Source organism: Aquarana catesbeiana, linkage group LG01 (genome assembly GCF_042186555.1).
Source record: "Aquarana catesbeiana isolate 2022-GZ linkage group LG01, ASM4218655v1, whole genome shotgun sequence".
Taxonomy (NCBI): Eukaryota; Metazoa; Chordata; class Amphibia; order Anura; family Ranidae; genus Aquarana; species Aquarana catesbeiana.
In genome coordinates, this window is record NC_133324.1 from 510,805,200 (window position 1) to 510,828,586 (window position 23,387).

The 23,387-nt window shown below is 45.0% G+C and overlaps 1 protein-coding gene across 4 annotated transcripts in view; it reads right to left on the minus strand.

The window, feature by feature from the left end:
* Positions 1-18,580, minus strand: part of MIER2 (MIER family member 2) — a 118,423-nt gene extending 99,843 nt beyond the window's left edge. The window contains exons 1-4 of one of the 4 annotated variants that reach the window (XM_073593995.1): positions 18,466-18,580; positions 17,320-17,485; positions 10,116-10,232; positions 9,947-10,031 (exon numbers count right to left, since the gene is read on the minus strand). In XM_073593995.1, the coding sequence (XP_073450096.1) occupies positions 9,947-10,004 (58 nt within the window). In that variant the 5' untranslated portion in view covers positions 10,005-10,031; positions 10,116-10,232; positions 17,320-17,485; positions 18,466-18,580. The other 3 variants (XM_073593986.1, XM_073594004.1, XM_073594012.1) reach the window with 3 other exon arrangements.
* Between the last annotated feature and the right edge of the window lie 4,807 nt (positions 18,581-23,387).

A 23,387-nucleotide genomic window follows, 5' to 3' on the forward strand; every position in this document is an offset into this window, starting at 1 on the left:
CAGCTGCATCTGTCCCCTGCCACCTCTAAGACCAAGAACTGAGCGACCAAAGACCACTGATCGCTCAGTTCTCAGTCTTCAGCCTGCAGAGAGCTGGTGACTGCCAGTGACCGTCTTACTGCTCTCCTCCTCCAGCGCTCACTGGAGCGCTGGGCTGTGAAGGGGATGGGGAGGCTGACTTAGGCTCTCGCCGGCTCTGTGACAGCTTTAGACTGCTGTTGGCTGCAAACTGGTCATAGGAGTGCAAAACTGTGATCTATAAGTATAGCCAAAAAAGTTGTGGCTAAAGTTCTCCATTAAGCAATCATGAAGTAAAATTAAAGATTACAATCTATGAACAGACACTAAAAGTAGAACTAAACCCAAACTGAATGACATATGAGAAGGCTGGCCACAGGCCAGCCTCAATGTGTAGGAGGCGGCGTGCCCTATAAGTATCTGCCCCTTTTCCTCCTCTTTCTGTCTGCGTTTCTGTTCCCGTTATTTCCGGTGCGAGCTGACATCACTTCCGGGTTTTCGTCTTGACAGGGAAGACGTGCGGTGGCTCCGTTTCTCCCCGCTCTCACATGCGGGTTTCAGGTTTCGTGGGGGGGGGGGGGTGTCTACGTGCGGGGTAGGGGGGCTACTCAACTTGTCCTGGGCATCGCCTGGCAGGAGAGCTCCGCTGGGAGATGGCGGACAAGAGCACCTCACCTCCTCTGGCGGCGGCAGCTGAACATGACGTTAGTTTCTCTAAACTCATCATGTACCGATAGCAGTGAATGCTCGCTGAGTCGCACTGTGCTCCACACGTGTCAGCAACTTCTGGGGAAGGGGCAGCTTTGCTCTAGCACTGTAGGACAGTCAGGTTATGCTGCTGTTACTCTGTATTACGTCTTTCCCCAGCAGACAGGCTGGAAATTGTGGAGCCATGGCGGTGAAATCCGGCCTCTCGTTTCAATCAATAGTCACTCCCCCAGCACAGAAGCTGCCACTGCGTGTGTCACTGATACATGTATGCGGTTCCCCAGGAGCTGTTTAGTCACTCACAACTAGACTATGCTAACAGGCTGCACTCTGGCTGGCTCTGCTATTACCTGCAGGGCTGGGGGTCTACAGTGTCAGGAGACAGGGGTCGGAGCAGGCTGGACTGGGGATACTCAGAGCTGCATATTGTAATCAAGTGATTAGGTCTGCCAATCACCACTGACTAGTCATATACCTATGGGGAAAATACAGAGATGCCTTAACTATGTTACAGCCATAGGTATGTGTGGGTAGGGTCTCCTCCCTCCTGAGCTCCACGTGGCGTGCCTCCCCCCTCCTGAGCTCCACGTGGCAGGCCTCCTCCCTCCTGAAAACCAGGAGCTTGATCTGTTTCCCCCGGGGGTCTCTAGCCTCCTAAACTCCACGCGGTGGGGGTCTCTAGCCTCCTAAACTCCACGCGGTGGGGGTCTCTAGCCTCCTAAACTCCACGTGGTTATTACATTCATCCTCCCCTCCTAATTTTTCTTAGTCATAGTGATAAATATGTTTTACTGTAGGAAAATGTGTTATACACAATGAACCGTGAGATTTCCTTGCGCTTAGTCCTGCATTTCGTGCCCTTCATCATTTGCCTATACTTGCTCCATTTCCAGTACAGTCTCCATGGGGAGAAAAAAAAAAAACAACATTTCCATGTTAAGCGAGATATGGGTACTTTGTGTCATTATTCTGGTTACATAGTTGCACGGTGGGTGAGGGTGAGAGAGGACACGGGTCCATCGGGTCGAATCTATGTATGCATTTTTTTTTTTTGTGTCAGTATTACATTGTGGATCCCTGTATATTGTGGTCGTTCAGGTGCTTATCTGATTCTGAGTTTCTTGTGACTATCAATGCTCCTTGCAGAGCCCACCGGGGGTGGTTTGGAATTCCACATCCTTGCCGCTCTCACAGTAAGGAATCCTTACGTAGTCAAGGTAAACCTCTTTTCTTTTAAATTTTATGAGCAGCCACGTGTCTTATTCAACTCCCTTCCGCGGAGGGTTTTATCCCTTTTGTGGGGTCTCCAGTACGGTATTTGTAAATGGAAATCATTTCTCTGCTCCGGAGAGTATGAGTTTTGTGCTCGCAGCCTTTCTTCATAGCTGATAACCTCCAGACCCTTTGTTAGCTTTGTTGCCCTTCTTTGTACTCGCTCCATTTCCAGTGCATCCTTCCGGAGGACTGGTGCCCAGGACTGGACAGCATCCTCCAGGTGCGGCCGGACCAGAGTCTTGTAGAACGGGAGAATTATTGTTTATCTCTGGGGTTAATCCCCTTTTCAACGTATGCCAATATTCTGTTTGCTGCAGCTTGGCATTGCATGCTGTTGCTGAGCCTTTCATCTAAGACCTCCAGGTCCTTTACCATGTCAGATTCCCCCAGAGGTTCTCCGCCAGTGTATAGTTTGCGTTCATATTTGATTCTGGATCATATGTTTACGGTTAGGTCTTATGGCATCACCCCACTGCAAGGTTACCTGTAACGTTATGGTACCTACGGATTGAGATGGTCGTTTCTAAATCGGCTTGTGCGGTCTCCTTTTCCATTCTCATACAGCTTACGTTAGGTTTTTCATATGTTATAACATTTCACTAATCATTTTCAGTAACCTGACACGTCTTCAGGTTTCAGAGGCCTGAGTTTTACGTTTTAATTGGCCTGGCAAGCTTCAGGTTACTCGGCTGTGGTAAATTCAGGGGACTGACACGTTGTCAGTCCTGCACTACGTATATCTTGTCATTAACCAGGTCAGTTTGTTACAGGTTGGTATAGAATTGTTCACCAAAAAAAAAAAAAATAGGTCGAGATGTTGGAAAGCCATCCATGCCCGGCCCATAGGCGCTCGCCATTCTGTTACTCAGGCTTAGTTCATTCCAGCAAATATCAAGAAGGTTTCTTAATGGTAAGATGTGAATTTAGCTTCTCTTCTGTTAGCGGCCCACTTCATAATGTACAATCATATGTTTGGGGTGAGGTCTTCATAGTGACAAGACCAAGGACCACAGGCTTAACCGCATGCTCTCCTTCCGGATTTAGTCTTCGCCTTAGGGTCTTCAGGGATGTTGTTTGCTTAGTAAGTGCTAGACAGACCCCTGCTGATCTGCAGAAGTTTATGGCAGTTTTTTCTGCACTCAATATCCCACTGGTAAGTAAGAATGTTGAAGGCCTGGCTACTACACTCACTTTCCTGGGGACCATGTTAAGACACTCGGTCTATGCAGGCAAGCCTGCCTGCGGACAAGTTAGCAAGAATCGGACCATATCCCTGGGTTACAATCTCCCGAGTCTGTTCCAGGAAAGTTTTGTTATCACTGCTAGACATGCAACTTAGCCATGAGGTTCATTTCCCGAGGCAGGTTTTTGGTTCTCGGTTGTTGGCACTGATACCCTTAGCCTCTGGCTCCGATTCTTGGGTCAAACTAGATTGCGTGGCTTTTCCCGATTGACACTTTTGGGACGAGTTCCTCCAGCAACTGGAACGGCATCACCATGTTCATCCCTGCAGTTGCGCTGTTGTCTTCTCAGGTCATTACTGATGCAGCAGCCACCTAAGGCGTGCAGCTATTTTTTTTGCCACTTACTGGTTAGCAGGACCATGGCCAGACGAATGTCTGGCTAATCCAATGGTTTTGCACAGCTTTGTTTGAGATTACCCTATAGTGTCAGCAGCGCAGATGTGGGGCCATTTATGGACAGGCAACACCAAGTTTCACCCTGGACAACCAGGCTACCTCTGAGATCTTCATCTAGGTAGGTCCAGTTCATTACTCACCACGCCTTCCTTACGCAGGCTCTTTTGACCGTCTCTCCAGTTCAAATTCCAGTTGCACTATAGGGTTGTTAATTGGTACACAGAATACAGCTGTGGACACTCTATATCCCGTTTGTAGTTATCCGTTGTTTTCCAGCGGGTCCCAGATGCCTGTGCCATCCCGTCCCCGCACTTCTCACAATGTTTTAAATACTCGCTGGGCTATCGCGGTAGGGTTTGGTCGACAGATCATTATCCGCCAACACAGGGAAGGCTTGCGAACACGGAATGGTATCCTTGCAGTTTTTTCAAGCATGGTACCCTAGGCCTGGCTGTTACAACATTCAATACCTTCTGGCTTTGTGGCCTACTGCCATTCACTGCTTAGACTGTCCCACAACAACGTTATGACATACTTGGCAGGACCCTAAGTCATACTCGGGTAGTTTTTCAGTATAGGGGCTGCTTCAGCAGCCTCTCGCCAGGGGGTCCCAGTTATCAGGAGGTTAGGTAGGTGGGAATCATCATGCTACTCCAGGTATAGTACAGATCTGCACGTCAAGATGTCCTATGCATTTGCACACTTGGCTGGTTAATCTGTTGTGCAGTGGTTTCAAATAAACCTCCTTTTCATGCTCATCCTACTGACTTTATTTTTGCCCCCTTTTAGGCATACTGACCACGGCACACTCCAGGTCACTTTCCCACATTCCTCCATTACATTTGCTTGATTATCCGCAAGAGACTCCGAGTACAGGTTGGAAGGCTGAATTTGTAGGAGGCGTGACCTATAAGTATCTGCCCCTTTTCGTCCCCTTTCTGTCGGCGTTTCTGTTCCCTTTAACCCACCCACCCATTCCCTTCATTTGTACTTCTTTATTGTCAATTACTTCTTGGGTATGCCCCCTTTTAGGCATAATGACCACGGCACACCCCAGGTCACTTACCCACGTTCCTCCATTACATTTGTTTGATTATCCGCAAGAGACTCCAAGTACAAATATTTTTCTATGGCACAAAAATAGAATTACCTTTTTTAAAAAAAAAAACTGTACTTATTTACTCTTTTTTGTCTTTCAGTGCTGCTCATCTCCTTCTCTTTCAGCTGTTTTCTGTCTACCTGCTGTAGCTACAGTGTTAGCTGCACATCATTGCTGTGCACCAGCTTTTCAATAGTGACAACAGCATACCATGCCTGCACAATGTAAAGGTCATTTCTAGTGTTATCAGCCACTAGTTCCAAAACACTCTCATTTTGATGAGTGTAGCCTGAACTGGACCTAAGAGTGATAATAAAACTCCCAGTTTTTTAAGCACTTTCAGTACATGATTTAATAATTGAGTATGACGTGCATTTATCTTTTGATCCTTGCCTTTGTTTCTTTTTGAGTTGGTACCATGACCACTGCCTCAAGTTTTCCGTTTCAGGGTGGCTCCATAGGATGCTGCAAAAGAAAGGAGCCACCCTTGCATGCGGGGATGAGGGTTATGTCCCCCTACACTATAAGAAGTGTTGTAACTCTACCCAGACAGCCAGATTTCATCAATTATCAGAGGTCTCCAGAAATTTTCTTTTTCAAATAACATTCTGTTCCTCCGTTTTGTAAAGTAGTTGTAAACCCTTACATATACCCAGTGAAGTGACTGGCCTCAGGTGATATAGAGAGATGAAACAAATCCTTCTATGTAAGCCGTACCTCTGTATCTGCACTTCTCTACATCTGTTTAAAGTGCACAACAGAAATTAAACTTAGGGCTCTTTCACACGGGCGGTCCACCTGACTGACTCCGCTTTGTTCAGCGGGGGATCGATCCGCTGATCCCCGCTGAGCAGGGAGATGACAGGTCCATCTCTGCTCGCTGTGCTGAGATGGACGTATGAGTCCTGCTCTCCTCTACGGGGAGATTGGATGAAAACGGACCACCTGTCCATTTTCATCCGATCCTCCAGAAGGATGGAAAATATGCTTGTTTTATCAGCAATCTTGTAGTTGGCAAATATGATTGCGCAATAAACCCCAATTTTATACAGTACTTCACTATGAGCCTGGTGGAGATCCTAGTTACCCCCAAGACCTTCATTTGGAGATCTCATTGAGGAGTATCAGAGTCCTATCCTACAACACCAGATCTAAACGTGTTTGACCCCCAGACTGCAAGGCTGAGGGTCCATTTTCTCTGGTTAGTGGGGATACAAGAGGGGAGTGTGGCACACAGCACAGCATGTGTACATGAAGCACCCAAGCATTTTTCAAATTCTTTTGGAGCATCTGAGCACTTTATAAGAGACTTTGTCATTGTTTATCACAGAATATTATAACAAACTGTTAGCGCTGTATTATATATATTTTTTTACTTTTTTTGGATGGAAAACAAGGTATCCATCCGTCTGGATTTCACAGACAGGATTGGATAGCAGCGGGTGTCAGCGGATATGTCACCACTGACATCCGCCGTTCCATAGAGGTGAATGGAGCGCCCCGTCAGGTCCGCCTGAAAAACTGACAGGCTGACCTGATCGGAAAGCTTGTGTGAAAGGGGCCTAATTGAGACAATTGCACACTATAGAGGGATATGCTTTGTTCATATTTCATGTCTGAGGTTTACAACCACTTTAACTTCACTTCTGCTACTAATGGTTTAAATACTAGATAGAAATTATACTAAATCAAGTTTGGAAGACCCAAATTAGGCCCAACGGTAAACAACTAAATATAGTTATCTTTTAAAACCCAACTGAATCCTCTTAATGTATTACTGCAATACATACAGGCTACCTATACAACCTTGAATATACCTTTGTTTATAAGCCAAGTGCAGCAGAAAGGGCTAAAATCCCTGTGCTGGCAGCAGAACTCAACGCCTACTCTTAAGCTGGCCATACATGGATCGAAATTTGGGCGGTTCAGCAGGGATAGATCGAATTTTGCTGGCCACTACAGTTGAACAGAAGTCAATGTAATAATCGACCCCTGTTCAACCGCCCTACTGGATAAAAGCCGCTTGATCAACGCTGCAGGCAATAGGGTGCAGCACTAATCTGTGTATTCTGACAACGGGGGAATCTCTACCATGACAGAGAACTTGGTTCAAGGATGTAACCTAATCACCTTGTCCAGAGACAGACTGGATTTGTCCCTTGCCATGAAAATGTTTTGTTGCAAGACTCGATTGGATTTGAGCAAATGGAATGGCCAATAAGGTAGATACTATCAAACCTAGCACCTGCATGGAGGACTGATGCAGGGACTGAAGTTAGTTACCAAACTTGATTCTGTAGCTTTGTCAATTTCTCCTGGGGCAGGAAGACCTTGGTTTGAAGGGTATCCAGGATGAGGCCCAATGCTCCGAGCTTTGTGACAGAATCAGAGATGACTTCTTGATGTTCAGAATCCATCCTAAGTTCTCCTAAGTTCACAGCATGATTGACATATTGGAGTTCAAGGGCAGAGAGGGCTGCTCTTGCAGCAAAAGATCAGCATCCAATAACTGGAATACCTCTGAGGTGAGGAAGTCCAAGAACTGGTGCGAGGGACCTTGGTAAAATGCTTAGGGCTGAGACCAAAGGGAAGGACAACAAACTGATAGCGATTGCAGTCCACAGCAAGACGAAGAAATCGCTGATGACCTTGAAAGACAGGAATGTGTAAATATGCATCCCTTATGGAAAAACAACTCTCAAGATGAAGGAAGACAACTGACCAAATAATTTCATTAAAAACTTTTGAGGACGCACAAAGGCGTTGAAGGTCTTTATCTCCAAAATAGGAAGGATGACCCACTAATTTAACATTTGCTGATCGGCTGAAAGGATTGTTCGTTAGACATGACTGGGACACAGAGAGGCACAAAGGGAAGAATCCAGGTGGACAATAGAGGTTAAATTCTATTTAATACTACCTTCTGCACCCATGTGTCAGTTATATAAGCTCCCCAAATCTCCATGAAAACCATCAGACGTCATACCAACTCTGATGGAAATGGTGGGGCAGCCTTTTATGCATTTGCATACAAATAGTTAGTAAACCAAACAGCATCTGTATTGTGATTGCTGACTTTAATAGAGGGATTTACGAACCATCTTGCCTAAGTTGCATCAACATTTTCACATTTCAACTAGAGGTAACACTAAATCAACTTCAGTACAACCAGCCCATCGTTATTTTTCTGTTCAATCACTGCCGGCAGCTAAAGCCTCCAGCAGTGATCACGGCTGGGAAACCTCCACCTGTCAGAATACAATAGCCCAGTGGGAGGGAGCGTAGTCAGTGTTGATGGGGAAATCGAGCAATTGTCTTTCCTTCAACTCGTAGTTGAAGGAAAGAAAATTGCATAATGTATGGCCTGCCTAAGGGGCTTACTAACTGACTTTAGAAAGAGGGCCACCAAGTTATATTGAGGTTACTTGATGTAAAGTAGGAACAAGTACACAGTTTTAGATTCTTGGGAACAGCAGTTACAGAATATCTATAATGGACAGCACCTATATCTGCTTTGGTTGGAAAAGTTTAGCAATGATTGTACTTCTTGAGAAGACATAAGGCCAACCTTTCAAAACAGGTTCTTTTACATTTTTACAGAGGAACAATAGAGAGAGTACTTTGACATACCAGAATGTGTACAGCGGGGGGTCGTAAAGTTTGCATTACCCAAAATATGTGTCTAAGACTCTAAGTAGAGCCCTTAGAATCTTAATAGATAGTATTCACCTGAGTTTTAGGCTGTCTAGTTTGATGCCATCAAGCAGATGATATAGAAGCATTAGATGGTAAAGCATCAGGCTAAAGAGCAGTTTCTTTCTTCAGGCTGAGAGATTACTTATTTTTACCTACTCTGAAATTTCATTTTGTGTTTAGATTTTTATGTACGTGTGTACTTTTGTGTATCTGTACTGTGTTTTTAGATGTGGCACAGGGAGGGAGTAAATCTCAATTTCATTGTATAACATGCCTCAGCCTCCACCAGAGAGTGATGGGTTTAAAACAAACCCCTGCAGTCTCCGGGTGGCGAGTGGGAGGAAATCAAGGAACATCTGTTCCCAGATTTCTTCTGCAGTTCATGAAGTTGGAAGTGCTCAACTCTGAGCGTTTCAGAGTTGTCATTCCCTAGCTTGTGTAGCTGGGGAAACATCAAGCATGATCTGTGCATGATCAGCTGCACTGGAGGACATGGGAGACATTGTAACTATAAAGAGTACCTGTCACATGCCCAATGCTATCACATAGGGGGCTTGTTAGCCCCTTGTGATAAGAATAAAGTTAAATGAAAACTATATAAATAAAAACAAGCTTAAAAAAAAATATAAGAAAATAGTCCAAGATTAACTCTAGACTGATGATCTGTAAAGTCTTTTAAAGTGTTGCATATGGAGATTTTTAGGTACCATAGCTTTTCACGATATCATGGCAGCACGCAATTTTAAGACTTGACATGTTTGACGCAACCACTTTTTATATCTTACCAAAAAACTGAGTATTATTTTGTGCTGGTTTCCACTAAAATTCGTTTAGTGTATTTTTCCCTGAAAATATGATATGATGGTAAATATTGCTCTAGAGGCAAACTGGTTAAACAGTGCCAATCCACTAGAGCAACAGAAAGTACGCCTGTAGAATTGAAAGTGAAGGGTTCTCCCATGTGGGAGACCAACTTAGAAACTACATAAAAATATAAAGGCAAGCTAGTAGTAAAAGGAGAATTCCTAACGTCTTCAAAAACTGACCTGTCAAATATCACACATTCAGAAACAAAACAGATGAAGAACCTTTGCACGGTCTATGGCCTGCTAGTCACGACAGCAAGTTTTTGGAGAAGGGGACAGGAAAACTCAGTTCTTAGTTCTTCTCGATAACTCCACAAGGAATCACCATATATACTGGCCTGACCTGAATAGCAGAGCCCTTTGCTAGTATCCAGCCTGAATTTACCAGTAGCTGTTGATAGTAGAAACATCTTCCAATCATAGCAAAAAAAAAAGTACCAAAAATAAAAACAATCAACCATTTTTCTAAGACCACTAAGCAAAAGTGAACAGGACTGGATTGGGGGGGTTATAGCCCTTAGTTTTCTATGTGTCTAGTGTTCACTTCTCCTGTAGGCAGCAGTAAAACCATAGGTTGGTTACTATCAATCTGTGTACCTAAAAAGACAAAAGAGAAAAGTAACCCCACTTTCATATATACTTACAATCTGCAAAACGAGGAGAGAGATCAGCAGACCCTCCAGAAGCCAAAGAAGGAGACATTGGTTCAGTTTCAGCTGATGTTTGTACCTGTGCAACAAAAATATAAGGCAATTGTATCCTATATCTAATTAAAAGCAGTGCATTTTTTATACGTATGTAGGGATTTCTTACCTGGAATAAAGGCTGTGTACTTTCAGATTCACAACTCTCTACATCATTTTCTGGTAAAGGGTCTGATGCTTCATAGCCATAAAATGCTAATAAATCTTGGACAGCCAGCTCCTCTTCCTACTCAAACAAGGAAAAAACAGATACCTGTCGTATAACACCAGCCCAGAAAAGAGCTAACGTCCTAAAGATAAACTCCAAACATCTAAACGCACAGATGAAATTATTATAAGGGAGCTGTTTTACCTGACAAAGGATTTGTAGTTCTGTCCATATAGCTTGATATTTAGACAGCTCTGCCTCACCACACAGCCTTTTAAGGCAGAGGAGGAGACCTGCAGTTAGGCAACACTAGGTCTTCCCCCCACAACCTCTGACAGCACAGTGAACAAAGAAGAAGCAGACTGAGGAGCTTAAAGTGAATGGTAACTTTTTTTCTTTTTAATAGCAAATATGTCATACTCAAGTATGTATTTTAGGGGCATGGGAGAGGGGATAATAAAAGTTTTTTTTACTTAATGCAGAGATAATAAGGTAAACCTTCAGCCATTACAGCCACTTAAATTCCTCGGCTTTTGACGTCTTTCGGCATGCTTCTAGCGCTGCAGCACATTTGATTAGCTCAGTGTGCTGCTTCTTCCCCACCCAGTCTAAGCTCTACTGCACAGTGACTGCAAGAGGATGATACCAAGTCAAATTAGGGGTCCTTGCACAGCTTGAGAGAGAATATATAATTTATTTTAGGAGGGTTAGGAGGGATTGCTTTGGCACAGTTGGCCGGCTGGAGCATGTATAGCAGTATTTGCAAACTAAGAATCCCCCCTTTTTATACGCAACAGTTTGCTATATGTAAGGGTTAATACGTGGTTACACCTCTTTAGTAGCTCATGTGCTATATACAGTATCTCACAAAAGAGAGTACTCCCCTCACATTTTTGTAAATATTTTATAAATTTTTTTTCATGTGACAACACTGAAGAAATGACACTTTGCTACAATGTAAAGTAAGGCGTGTACAGTTGTATAACAGAGTAAATTTGCTGTCCCCTCAAAATAACTCAGCACACAGCCATTGATGTCTAAACCGCTGGCAACAAAAGTGAGTACAACCCTAAGTGAAAATGTCCAAATTGGGCCCAAAGTGTCAATATTTTGTGTGGCACCCATTATTTTCTAACACTGCCTTAACCCTCTTGGGCATGAAGTTCACCAGAGCTTCACAGGTTGCCACTGGAGTCCTCTTCCACTCCTCCATGACGACATCACGGAGCTGGTGGATGTTAGAGAACTTGCACTCCTCCACCCTCCATTTGAGGATGCCCCACAGATGCTCAATAGGGTTTAGGTCTGGAGACATGCTTGGCCAGTCCATCACCTTTACCCTCAACTTCTTTAGCAAGGCAGTGGTCGTCTTGGAGGTGCGTTTGGGGTCGTTATGTTGGAATACTGCCCTGCGGCCCAGTCTCCGAAGGGAGGGGATCATGCTCTGCTTCAGTATGTCACAGTACATGTTGGCAATTTTATTTCTTTGTGAGAGGTTGGGGCAGGGGTGAGAGTCATGGCACAAGGAGGGGGGGTCCCAAGAGGACCAGAGTGAATGAAGGTGTTCACTGTACACTCTGTTAGAAAGAAGCCCCCCTCCAGGTCCCATTATACTCCTTTGAAGTCTCCAATGGGTCCTTGGGGGGAGGGGGGTCTCTAACAGAGACTTTCTAACGGACACTGTTAGAGAGAGACCCCCCTCCAGGTCCCATTAGACTCTGTTGTTAAACAGTGTTTTTCTTTTTAAAAAGGTTGTACTTTGTGCAAAATGAAGGGGCGGGGCCAGGGGTGGGTCATGGTAGGGCCAAGGATGGGTCTGACAGGGGGCCCTTGCTTTATTTGTTCTGGGTCCTGGGTGTTGTCAGTCCACCCCTGAGCAGCAAGGCGCGCAAGGGAGTTGGAAACCACGTGACTGGCTCGGGGCTGCAAGTTTACTTGACCCAGGATCGGAGGAGGCCATGCAAGGACCTGCTCAGCTGGCACAGGCAGCTGCCATCGCTGAGGTGAGAGACCCTGACACCCGCAGCTGAACCCCACATCCCATCTACCTCCCCCCATACACCCTATTTACCCTGCCTCAGGCCAGTGCCCACCCAGCAACCTAAAAATAGCCCTCAATGCTGTGGGTCCTGCTGTGAGCTGGCCATGGCCGGGAGGACCCACAGGCCATGGCCAGCAGGACCCACAGGTCAGTGGCCACTGTCTCTGGACCTAGTCTGTCCCCGGTTTTGTCCCTGATCGGGGGCGGGTGCACCGCGAGCTGGGGCAGTGGGAGGGCGCCCAGGGTCTGTGCCCATTGGGGTGCCTCGGAGGGGGAGCGTCGCCAGATTTCACAGCGGGGATCTCCCGCTTACCTGACGGCCACTGTCATACGAAGTACCGCCTCCTGGACTGGCTCCTATGATAGACAGCACACTGATGACGTCCATTATAGGAACCGGTCCAGGAGGCGGGACTTCGTATGACAGTGGCCACGCGGGAGATCTCCGCTCTGTGTAATCCGGCTGCTTGCCTCTCTAATCCCCATGCACGGAACAGACTGCATTGATGGGCACTGGTGAGGCTGCGCTGATGGGCACTGGTGATAGTGAGCTTATTCGGTGGTTCAATGGGCCACTTGACTGGACTTGCCCCCCAGGCCCAAAGGCTGCCAGCCCTCCCCTGCTTGACTTTGTACTCCTAACATGGTTGCCGCCACACACGCTTGACAACATATGAACCAAATAAGTTTATCTTGGTCTCATCAGACCACAGGACATGGTTCCATTAATCCATGTCCTTAGTCTGCTTGTCTTCAGCAAACTGTTTGCGGGCTTTATGTAGAGCAACAATTCTTTTTTTCAAATCCTCAGAGAGTTCTTTGCCATGAGGTGACATGTTGAACTTTCAGTGACCAGTATGAGAGAGGGAGAGCAATAACACTAAATTTAACACACCTGCTCCCCATTCACACCTGAGACCTTGTAGCACTAATAAGTCACATGACACTGGGGAGGGAAAATGGCTAATTGGGCCCAATTTGAACATTTTCACTTGGGGGTGTACTCACTTTTTTTGCCAGCGGTTTAGACAATAATGGCTGTGTGTTGAGTTATTTTGAGGGGACAGCAAATTTACACTGTTATACAAGCTCTACACTCACTACTTTACATTGTAGCAAAGTGTCATTTCTTCAGTGTTGTCACATGAAAAGATATAATAAAATATTTACAAAAATGTGAGGGGTGTATTCAATTTTGTGGAGAGAGATAGAGATAGATATATACATATATACAAACACACACACAGTGGATAAAATAAATATTGAACACATCATGATTTTTATAGGTAAATATACAATATATTGTCAAAAGTATTGGGACACCTGCCTTTACACACATGAACCTTAATGGCATGCCAGTCTTAGTCCGTAGAGTTCAATATTGCGTTGGCCCACCCTTTGCAGCTGTAACAGCTTCAACTCTTCTAGGAAGGCTGTCCACAAGGTTTAGGAGTGGGTCTATGGGAACTGTACTGATTTACTGATCAAGTACTGATGTTGGACAAGAAGGCATTGCTCGCAGTCTATGTTCTAATTCATTCCAAAGGTGTTCCATCGGGTTGAGGTCAGGACTCAACAGGCAGGCCAGTTATGTTCCTCCACCCAAACTCGCTCATCCATGTCTTTTGGACCTTGCTTTATGGACTTGCACTGGTCCAAGTGGTTTGGTGGAGGGGGATTATGGTGTGGGGTTGTTTTTCAGGGGTTGGGAGTGGGTCCCTTTGTTCCATTGAAAATAACTCTTGAGGTGTCAGCATAACAAGACATTTTGGACAATTTCATGCTCCCAACTTTGTGGGAACAGTTTGGGGATGGCCCCTTCCTGCTCCAACATGACTAGGCACCAGTGCACAAACAAGGTCCATAAAGACATGGATGAGCGAGTTTGGGGTGGAGGAACTTGACTGGCCTGCACAGAGTCCTGACCTCAACCCAATAGAACACCTTTGTGATGAATTAGAGCGGAGACTGTGAGCCAGGGCTTCTCCTCAGTGCCTTACCTCAGAAATGCGCTTCTGGGGTATAAACACTTCATAGACACCAGACGCCATAGACACTCCTAAACCTTATGGACAGCCATCCTAGAAGAGTTGAAGCTGTTATAGCTGCAAAGGGTGGGTCAACTCAATATTGAACCCTACGGACTAAGATGCCATTAAAGTTCACGTAAAAGGAAGGTGTCTCAATACTTTTGACAATATAGCGCATTTCTAAAAGTTGCTATTGACATGAGATTTTAACCACGTTGGTAAGAACCCATGCATACAAAGAAACCAAAACAAATAAGTTCAGAAATGAAGTTACGTGTAATAAAATTGAATCACACAGGGAAAAAGTATTGCACATGCTAACTGAAATGTATTTAATACGTCATACAAAATCTTTGTAGGGAATGACAGCTTCAAGACACCTTCTGTATGGAGAAACTAATTACATGCATTGCTCAGGTGTGATTTTGGCCTATTATTCCACACAAGCAGTCTTCAAATCTTAAAGGTTCCATGGGCCTCTTCTATGAACTCTGATCTTTAGTTCTTTCCATAGATTTTCTTTTGGATTCAAGTCAGGTGATTGACTGGGCCATTCTAGCAGCTTTATTTTCTTTCTTTGAAACCACTTGAGAGTTTCCTTGGCTTTGTGTTTGGGATCGTCTTGCTGAAATGTCCACCCTGGTTTCATCTTCATCATCCTTGTAGATGGCAGCAGATTTTTATCAAGAAATTCTTTGTACATTTTTCCATTCATCCTTCCTTCAACGATATGAAGTTTGCCAGTAAAGTATGCTGAAAAAAACCATCCCACGCCATGATGTTCCCACATCCAAACTTCACTGTTGGTATGGGGTGCTTGTGGGGTGATGTGCAGTGCCATTTGACCTCCAAACATGGTGTGTATTATGGCATCCAAAGAGTTAAATTTTGGTCTCATCTGACCAGATTATATTCTTCCAGTATTTCACAGGCTTGTCTAAATGTTGTGCAGCAAACTTTAAACAAGCTTCAATGTGCTTTTTCTTCGGCAATGGAGTCTTGCATGGTGAGCCGGCACATAGGCCATGTCAGTTGAGTGCATTACTTATTGTTTGCTTTGAACCAATTGTACCTAATTCCAGGTCTTTCTGAAGCTCTCTACAAGTGGTCCTTGGCTCTTGGACAACTCTTGATAATTCTTTTCACTCCTCTGTCAGAAATCTTGCGAGGAGCACCTAGTCGTGGCCGGTTTATGGTGAAATTATGTTCTTTCTACTTCCAGATTATGGCCCCAACGGTGCTCACTGAAACATTTAGAAGTTTAGAAACCCTTCTGTAACCAATGCCATCTGTATATTTTGCAACAATAAGGTTGCAGAGGTCTTGAGAGCTCTTTGCTTTTACCCATCATGAGATGTTTCTTGTGTGACACCTTGGTAATGAGACAACTTTTTATAGGACATCAGTTGAGATTGAACCAGCTGATATTAATTTGCACTGACAAGGGGCAGGATTACTTTAGAATTACCGATAGATTTCAGCTGGCGTTTTGGCTTTCCATGCCTTTTTACAACTCCATGTGTTTAATACTTTTTCCCTGTGTCACTCCATTTTATTACATGTAGATTAATGTATTTGTTTAGGTTTCTTTGTATTGCATGGATTGTTGCTGACATGTGGTGAAAATTTGATGTTAATAGCACCTTTAGAAATATATTTACCTAGAAAAATGGTGATGTGTTCAATACTTAGTTTACCCGCTATATATATATATATATATATATATATATATATATATATATATATATATATATATATATATATATATATATATATAAAGTTATTTAGGACCTGAACGCTTATATCTCCATTTCCACTGCATGGTGCAGTTCAGTAATTTAAAAAGGCAGTGATGCCATATATTTCTGTATTGTATTTTGATACATCTATAAAAGTTATGCTCAAACTCAACAAAAATGCACTGGAACACAAGTCCTTATTTAAGATGAAGAAAGAAAAAAAAGAAGAGGGGAAAAATGTACTGAAACGCATCAAAAACGCACTTGCAGAAAAACATCTGGACTGCGTTTTTATGGTGTGAACTGGCCCTAAATGTTTTACATAGCTATACCTGCAAAATGGGCCAGCCTGATAATTTTTTTTTTCTCATTAAAGTGGAACTTATTTTAACGAGGAGCTCCAGGCTCCTGTCTAAAAATTAAAAGTCAGCATCTACAAAAACTGTAGCTGCTGACTTTTAATAAACAGCCACTAACCTGTCACACGATCACCCCAGCTATTCTGACATCTCATCTTCTGTCTTTGGCGCCGGCATCTTAAAGTGGTAGTAAAGTTTTTTAGACTTTATTACCGCTTTAAGTGTGGGCACCCAGCTGTGACAGCTTGTGGCTTCACAGTCGGATGCCTACTGTGCATTGTGAATGGTCCTGTAGTCTTCTGGGGCCTGTCACGTATCCCAGAAAACTGAAAACTGCGGGGAGGAAGGAGAAGAACTTCTGCTTTTGAACGCCTGGGCAATTGGAGCGGGTACTTGTCAAAAGCGGGTACTTGTCAAAATCAGGTACCCACTCCCCCTCTCCCCAAAAGTGCCATTACTGAAAGAGCAGGGGAGGAGGCCTTAAAGCGGAACTTCCCCTTTTGGGCGGAACTATGCTTTAAATAACTGTATCAGGCTGCAACATAATAAAATTGAAAAAAGTGAAGGGGCCTGAATACTTTGAATTCACCAATATACATTATATATATACACACACACAGAGGTTAATCTACTATAGGCAAATATACTGTGCACAGAGAGCAATTGCTCCAGAGCGTGGTAAATGAAGTAAAGCTTCACTTCTGAATCTAGAGCAGGGGTCTAAAACTGGTGGCCCTCCAACTGTTGCAAAACTAAAAGTCCCATGAGGCATTGCAAGGCTGACAGTTACAAGCATGACTCCCACAGGCAGAGGCATGAAGAGACTTGTAATTTCGCAACAGCTGGAGGGCCGCCAGTTTGAGACCCCTGCTCTAGATCAACTTGCTGTGCACAGTATATTTGCCTTTAGTAAATCAACCTATAGTCTATATAATTATGCAGTGCTGGCTTACATTGTGTATTTCATATCTGCCTGAACTTATTTCGATCTCTTACCTCTACATCCCCAGTGTCCCAGGATGGTTCTTGCTCCTCCTGCGCCAGGATCTCAGCTATTCTTAGCCCCTTTATTCAGTGGACCACTGAAGGCTATAAAGCAGGCAGAGGTTGCAACTGAACTTGCAGCAGGCAACGCAGTACAATGTGTGTCCAGCGGGTGTCCCTAAAACCACATAGAACGAACACATTTTTACTCCAAGACAATTATTCTCCCAGCCCTGGTCCTATTGTTGCACAAATTCCATAAAATCAATAGACATCTTAGGTAAAAGCCTGGCAAACTATTCGTCTCTGCCACTTATGAAGTATAGTCGGAACAAATCCAGGTATGAAAATCGTGTCCTCCTCCGGCAAAAATTCCATTAATACCAACTCCTATTTATGGCAACATGCATTCCATTCTGGTTAATTTGTTACAAGCAATTAGCTGAAAGAATGAATCAAAAAATAGAGCCCATTAAACGTGAACTACTTGCTGTATAGATCAATAGAAGCTGAAAATACAGAACTATGGAAAAAATAAAAGCGATGTACTTCGGTTACAGGGAAAACAATACCGGATTTGCTATTTCCAAATAGAACTTGTGCCGTTTGATCCCTGTCTGTAACGTGCGATCGATCTACATAAGGGAAAGGGCTTAGAAGAATGAGAGGAAGCTGGTTATTGTGTCTGAGTGCACTTTTTACTGGTTTGGGAAGAAAAGAACACAGAAGTGTGTGTCTGGTGAAGTGTACAAAGTGTTTGGCCTCACTTTTTATTCCTTTATTTCCTACCATAGAGGTCATTGATGATCAGTTGTTCTGGTCTTCTTAGTTGTTATATTGGTGGAAGGTCTGTCAGAACAAGGCTGCCATTCCAGCCCATACAACCGAGAAGGCTTTATTAGGGGGGGCTAGAAAGACTTTCCACTGTGCCATGCAGGCTTCCTATACAGAACTAATGACGTGTACATAGGATGCCTAGCACCGCTACAGTCTTTCATGCACCGCAGCCCCTCACATTCCCCTCCACACGCCCCGCTCTCGCCTTCACACAGCGCAAACTTACGCCGCATACCTCGGCATTTCAGCGCTGCGCCCTCCCCGCAGGGTCCCCTCAGGGCGGAGCTGGCCCCGGTCGCGCCACACCCTATACCCGGTTACCTCCAGCCGCCGAGTACCGGAGCAGGAGGAGCAGCGTGGCCCGGATGTGAGCGGCGAACACGATTGGCAACTGGGCGGAAGGAGGGGCGTGCCTCAGGTAGGGCTGTCACGTGACGCGCATGAGCCGGCCCGTACTTAGTAATTACTAGTAGAAGGTGGGAGTTGGTGGTGGGCGCTGAAGTGTGATACTGGAGCCTGGCTCGTAGGAGCGCACGTCATTCCGTTGTCGTCGTTGGAGAACGGAGGATGCTTGTTTTTCTGTGCCAAGAATGGTTACCTACACAACTGATTATTGGCTACAAGAGTCGTGGCAGTGTACACTCCATATACACAAACATATGACTAGGATAAATACATCCACCATCCAGAATGGGAGAAAAATTAGGCCACAGCACCTACAATATATTGTCAAAAGTATTTGGACCCTTGCCTTTACACACACATGAACTTTAATGCATCCCAGTTTGGTTCATAGGGTTCAATATTGCGTTAGCCCACACTTTGTAGCTATAACAGCTTCAATTCTTCTGGGAAGGCTGTCCACAAGGTTTAGGAGTGTCTATGGGGATGTTTGACCATTCTTTCAGAAGTGCATTTGTGAGGTCAAGCAATGATGTGGATAAGAAGGCCTGGCTCGCAGTCTTCGCTCTAATTCATCACAAAGGTGTTCTATCAGGTTGGGGTGCAGGCCAGTCAAGTTCCTCCACCCCAAACTTGCTCATCCATGTTGTCATAGACCTTGCTTTATGTACTGGTGCGCAGTCATGTTGGAGCAGGAAGGGGCCATCCCTAAACTGTTCCCACAAAGTTGGGAGCATGAAATTGTCCAAAATGTCTTGGTATGCTGACACCTCAAGAGTTATTTTCAATGGAACTAGGGGGCCAAGCCCAACCCCTGAAAAACAACCCCACACCATAATCCCCCATTCCACCAAACGACCTGGACCAGTGCACAAAGCAAGGTCCATAAACACATGGATGAGTGAGTTTGGGGTGGAGGAACATAACTGGCCTGCCTGTTGAGTCCTGACCTCAACCCGATTGAAATGAATTAGAACATAGACTGCAAGCCAGGCCTTCTCATTCAACATCAGTGCCTGACCTCACAAATGCCCTTCTGGAAGAATGGTCAAACATTCCCATAGACACACTCCTATACCTTGTGGGCAGCCTTCCCAGAAGAGTTGAAGCCGTTATAGCTGCAAAGGGTGGGCCAACTCCTTTTCTGCCTGTTCAAAAGGGGAGAGAGTAGGACTAGGGCACCAGCTGATTTCTGTCTCTCTCTTTTCTGTTTTCTTTTCTCACAGCCCTTCCAGGTCTGATCCACAACGTAGTTCCCATAGAGGGAGTGGATCCTCAAAATCACACCACCGGCAATCTTCCTCCAGGTCTAGCCATCGTAGGTCTCCTTCCAGATCTGAACAGCGCAGTAAAGATCTTCCTCACCCCCCTTCATCTCACTCTAGCAAGAGACCAGAAAAATCATGCTGGGGGTGTAGGTTGCCTGTTCCAGTAGACAAATCTCTCTGTGATCACTGCTTTTCTAAAGCCACAGATGAGAGGGATGGTGCAGACCAGCGCCTGGAATATATGGTAAGGCACGGGTTGTGAAAGAATCTCTACAGGAAAGAGAGGCTCAACAGCCCCGTGATTCCCCATCAGACCCATTATGCCCTTCGGTGGGCGAAGGTTTAGTCCACGAGACATGGAAATCTTCCCAGCCAAGTCGCCACTCTGCTCCTATCTCAGACAGCGAATCGGATCCAGAAATGGGTTTTGAATATGCTTTAGTTCCTTCCTTGGTGAAAGCAGTAAGAAAGGCTCTGAAGTGGGAATACTCTGTTACTTCCCCCCCCAAAACAGAACATTTTTCAAGCAGCTCAATAAGGAGCGGCAATACTTTCCTTTTCTCTCTGAGCTGGGTGACATCATATCTGATGAATGGAGCAAGATGGACAAAAAGAGTTCAATGCAATCAAAAGTCTTGAAACTGTATCCTTTCAAGGAAGAGGAAGTAAAACACCTTGCGTCAGCTCCTTTGGTGGATGCAGCACTTATGAGACTAGTAAGATATGTAACTCTTCCCTCAGAAGATACTGTATCTTTTAAGGATCCATTGGAAAGATGTATCGATTCGGATTTAAAAAGGATTTACCTGACAATAGGAATGGCATGCAAGCCAATACTTGCGATAGCCGCAGTATCCAAAGCCAGGGAATCTTGGTCTGATAATGTTGAAGGGTTTCAGAGGAAGTAAAACCACTTGCGTCACCTCCTTTGGTGGATGCAGCACTTATGAGACTAGTAAGATATGTAACTCTTCCCTCAGAAGATACTGTATCTTTTAAAGATCCATTGGAAAGATGTATTGATTCGGATTTAAAAAGGATTTACCTGACAATAGGAATGGCATGCAAGCCAATACTTGCGATAGCCGCAGTATCCAAAGCCAGGGAATCTTGGTCTGACAATGTTGATGGGTTTCTAAGAGGTATCTCCAGTGAAACAGCTAAAGATTCTCCTATTTAGGAGATCAGGCTGGCGTCTGCCTTTCTTGGGGAGGCTTCTATTGATGTAATCCGCCTGATGTCATGGGTTATGTTGGCGGCTGTTTCAGCACGTCATGCCTTATGGCTTCGTCCATGGTTGGCGGATCCGGCTTCCAAACAAGCTTGGTGCCGAATTCCTTTTGAGGGAACGTCTCTATTTGTCAACAAGCTTGATAATGCCATAACCCGGGCCACAGGTGGTAAGTCTGGTTTCCTCACTCAAAGCCAAAGCCTACAGAATCAGAAACGCTCATTCCCAAGAAGACAAAATTCTGATCGCGCTAGGGAAGCGCTCAATTACAGACCTGGTCAGGAGTTTTCAAGGTCATGGAAATCCAGACAGTCCTCTTTCAAAAAACCCACAAAAGGTGGTTCCTCTGGCAACCAGGATTCCACTAAGTCCTTTTGAGATTGGGCCCACTCAGGCATGCCAGGTGGGGGCTCGTCTTCTCCGCTTCCGGCATGTCTGGGTGGCCTCAATCCGAGATTACTGGACTGTCAAGACGGTCTCCTCCGGTCACACGTGGGTCTTCAACAACACCCCAAGACTCAGATTCGTTCCTACAACTCTTCCAGGTTCAGACGAAAAAAAGCAGGTCCTGTTAACTTACGTGAATTGTTTATTGGATCAAGGCACAGCATCCCTGTTCCAGAAGACAAACGAGGCAAAAGCATGTATTCTCCTCTGTTCATGATACAAAAGAAAAACGGCACATGGAGACCAGTCATTGACTTAACCTATCTCAATTTCTTTATCCGGAAGAAAGAATTCAAAATGGAATCCTTACTTACAATTCAATAGTCAGTATATCTGGGAGACTGGTTGATTTCAATCGATCTAAAAGATGCCTACTTTCACGTTTCGGTGGCAACGGACTTCCAACAATTCCTTCACTTTGCGGTAGGCGATCAGCATCTGCAATTCACGTGTCTCCCCTTTGGTCCAACAACGTCACGTCGGGTCTTTTCCAAGGTCCTATTATCTGTTGTGGCTCTTCTCCATGTCAAAGGGGTTCGTCTCGACCACTATCTGGATGACCTACTTCTCCTAGCTCAGAACAAAGACCAACTTTTAGAGCACAGGAGCTTAGTCATTTCCACCCTGCAAGAATCTGGGTGGCTCCTGAATTTAGAGAAGAGCCAACACAATCGCTTGTGTTTCTAGGGGCTCACTTCAATACGGTGGAAGGCAGTATTTCCCTTCCAGAAGAGAAGTTTGGAGTGATTTGAGACAGAATACTCATATCTCATGGGTCACGATAACATCGGATGCCAGCAATCGGGGCTGGGACGCTCACTGCCTTTCAGAAGTAGCTCAGGGCAGATAGAATTCCCCTTCTCGGGGGATTGTCTCCAACATACTGGAGCTGAGGGCTGCCTTTCAGGCACTCCTGTCATTTCGCCATCTAATAATGAATTTGTTATGCTCAGGTTGGACAATACAACCTCGGTGGCTTATAAGGAAGCAGGGTGGAAGCTGCTCCCTGATACAGGAAGTGGAGCCAATAATGAGCTGGGCTCAGAAGAACTTTTCCAACATCTCTGCGGTTTACATTCGAGGGATTCAGAATGTACAGGCGGACTTCCTTTCTCGTGTTCAAATGAACAACAATGAGTGGTCTCTCCACAGAGAGGTGTTCGAGTGGCTTCTGACCCTGGAAGTGTCTCCAGAGGTCGATCTATTTGCTTCCCCATGCAATCACAAAATGCTCACATGCTATTCAAGGTTCAGAGACCCTCAGGCGTATGGGACAGATGCTCTCACGGATCAGTGGAGGTTTCAGAAAGCCTTTGCCTTCCCTCCGGTATCGGTGATTCTTCAATTTCTCCGGAGGCTCAGAACAGAGAAGGTGGAAATCATAGCGGTAATTCCTTTCTGGCCCAACAGGCCTTGGTTCCCTCTGTTAACACTCCTCAGCTATTGAGACCCAGTTCCCCTACCTCTCAGGCCGGATCTACTATCTTAAGGCACAACTCTACACCCTTGTCCATCCTACCTACACCTTAGGGTTTGGTTCTTGAGAGGGGAAGGCTCAAAGCTCTAGGTTGCCCTAAGGAAGCTATTCGGACCCTTCTCAGTGCCAGAAGGAAAAGTACTAATAGGGTATATGAATGTATATGGTCCAGATTCACTGATCACATGTCTTCCAGGTCGAATCCCTGTAACTCTCCAGCAGTCCAAGACAGGTCCAATCAGGACTTGACCTGTCTCTGGCAGTCAGCTCACTGAGAGTGCAAGTATCAGTCATCTCGGCCTTCACAGGAGTTTTATGGGCAAATCATTCTCTGGTCTGTCAGTTCTTTAAAGGAGCCATCAGGCTTAGGCCTCAAAGAAGACCTAGGTTCCCCAAATGGGACCTCCCTCTTGTTTTG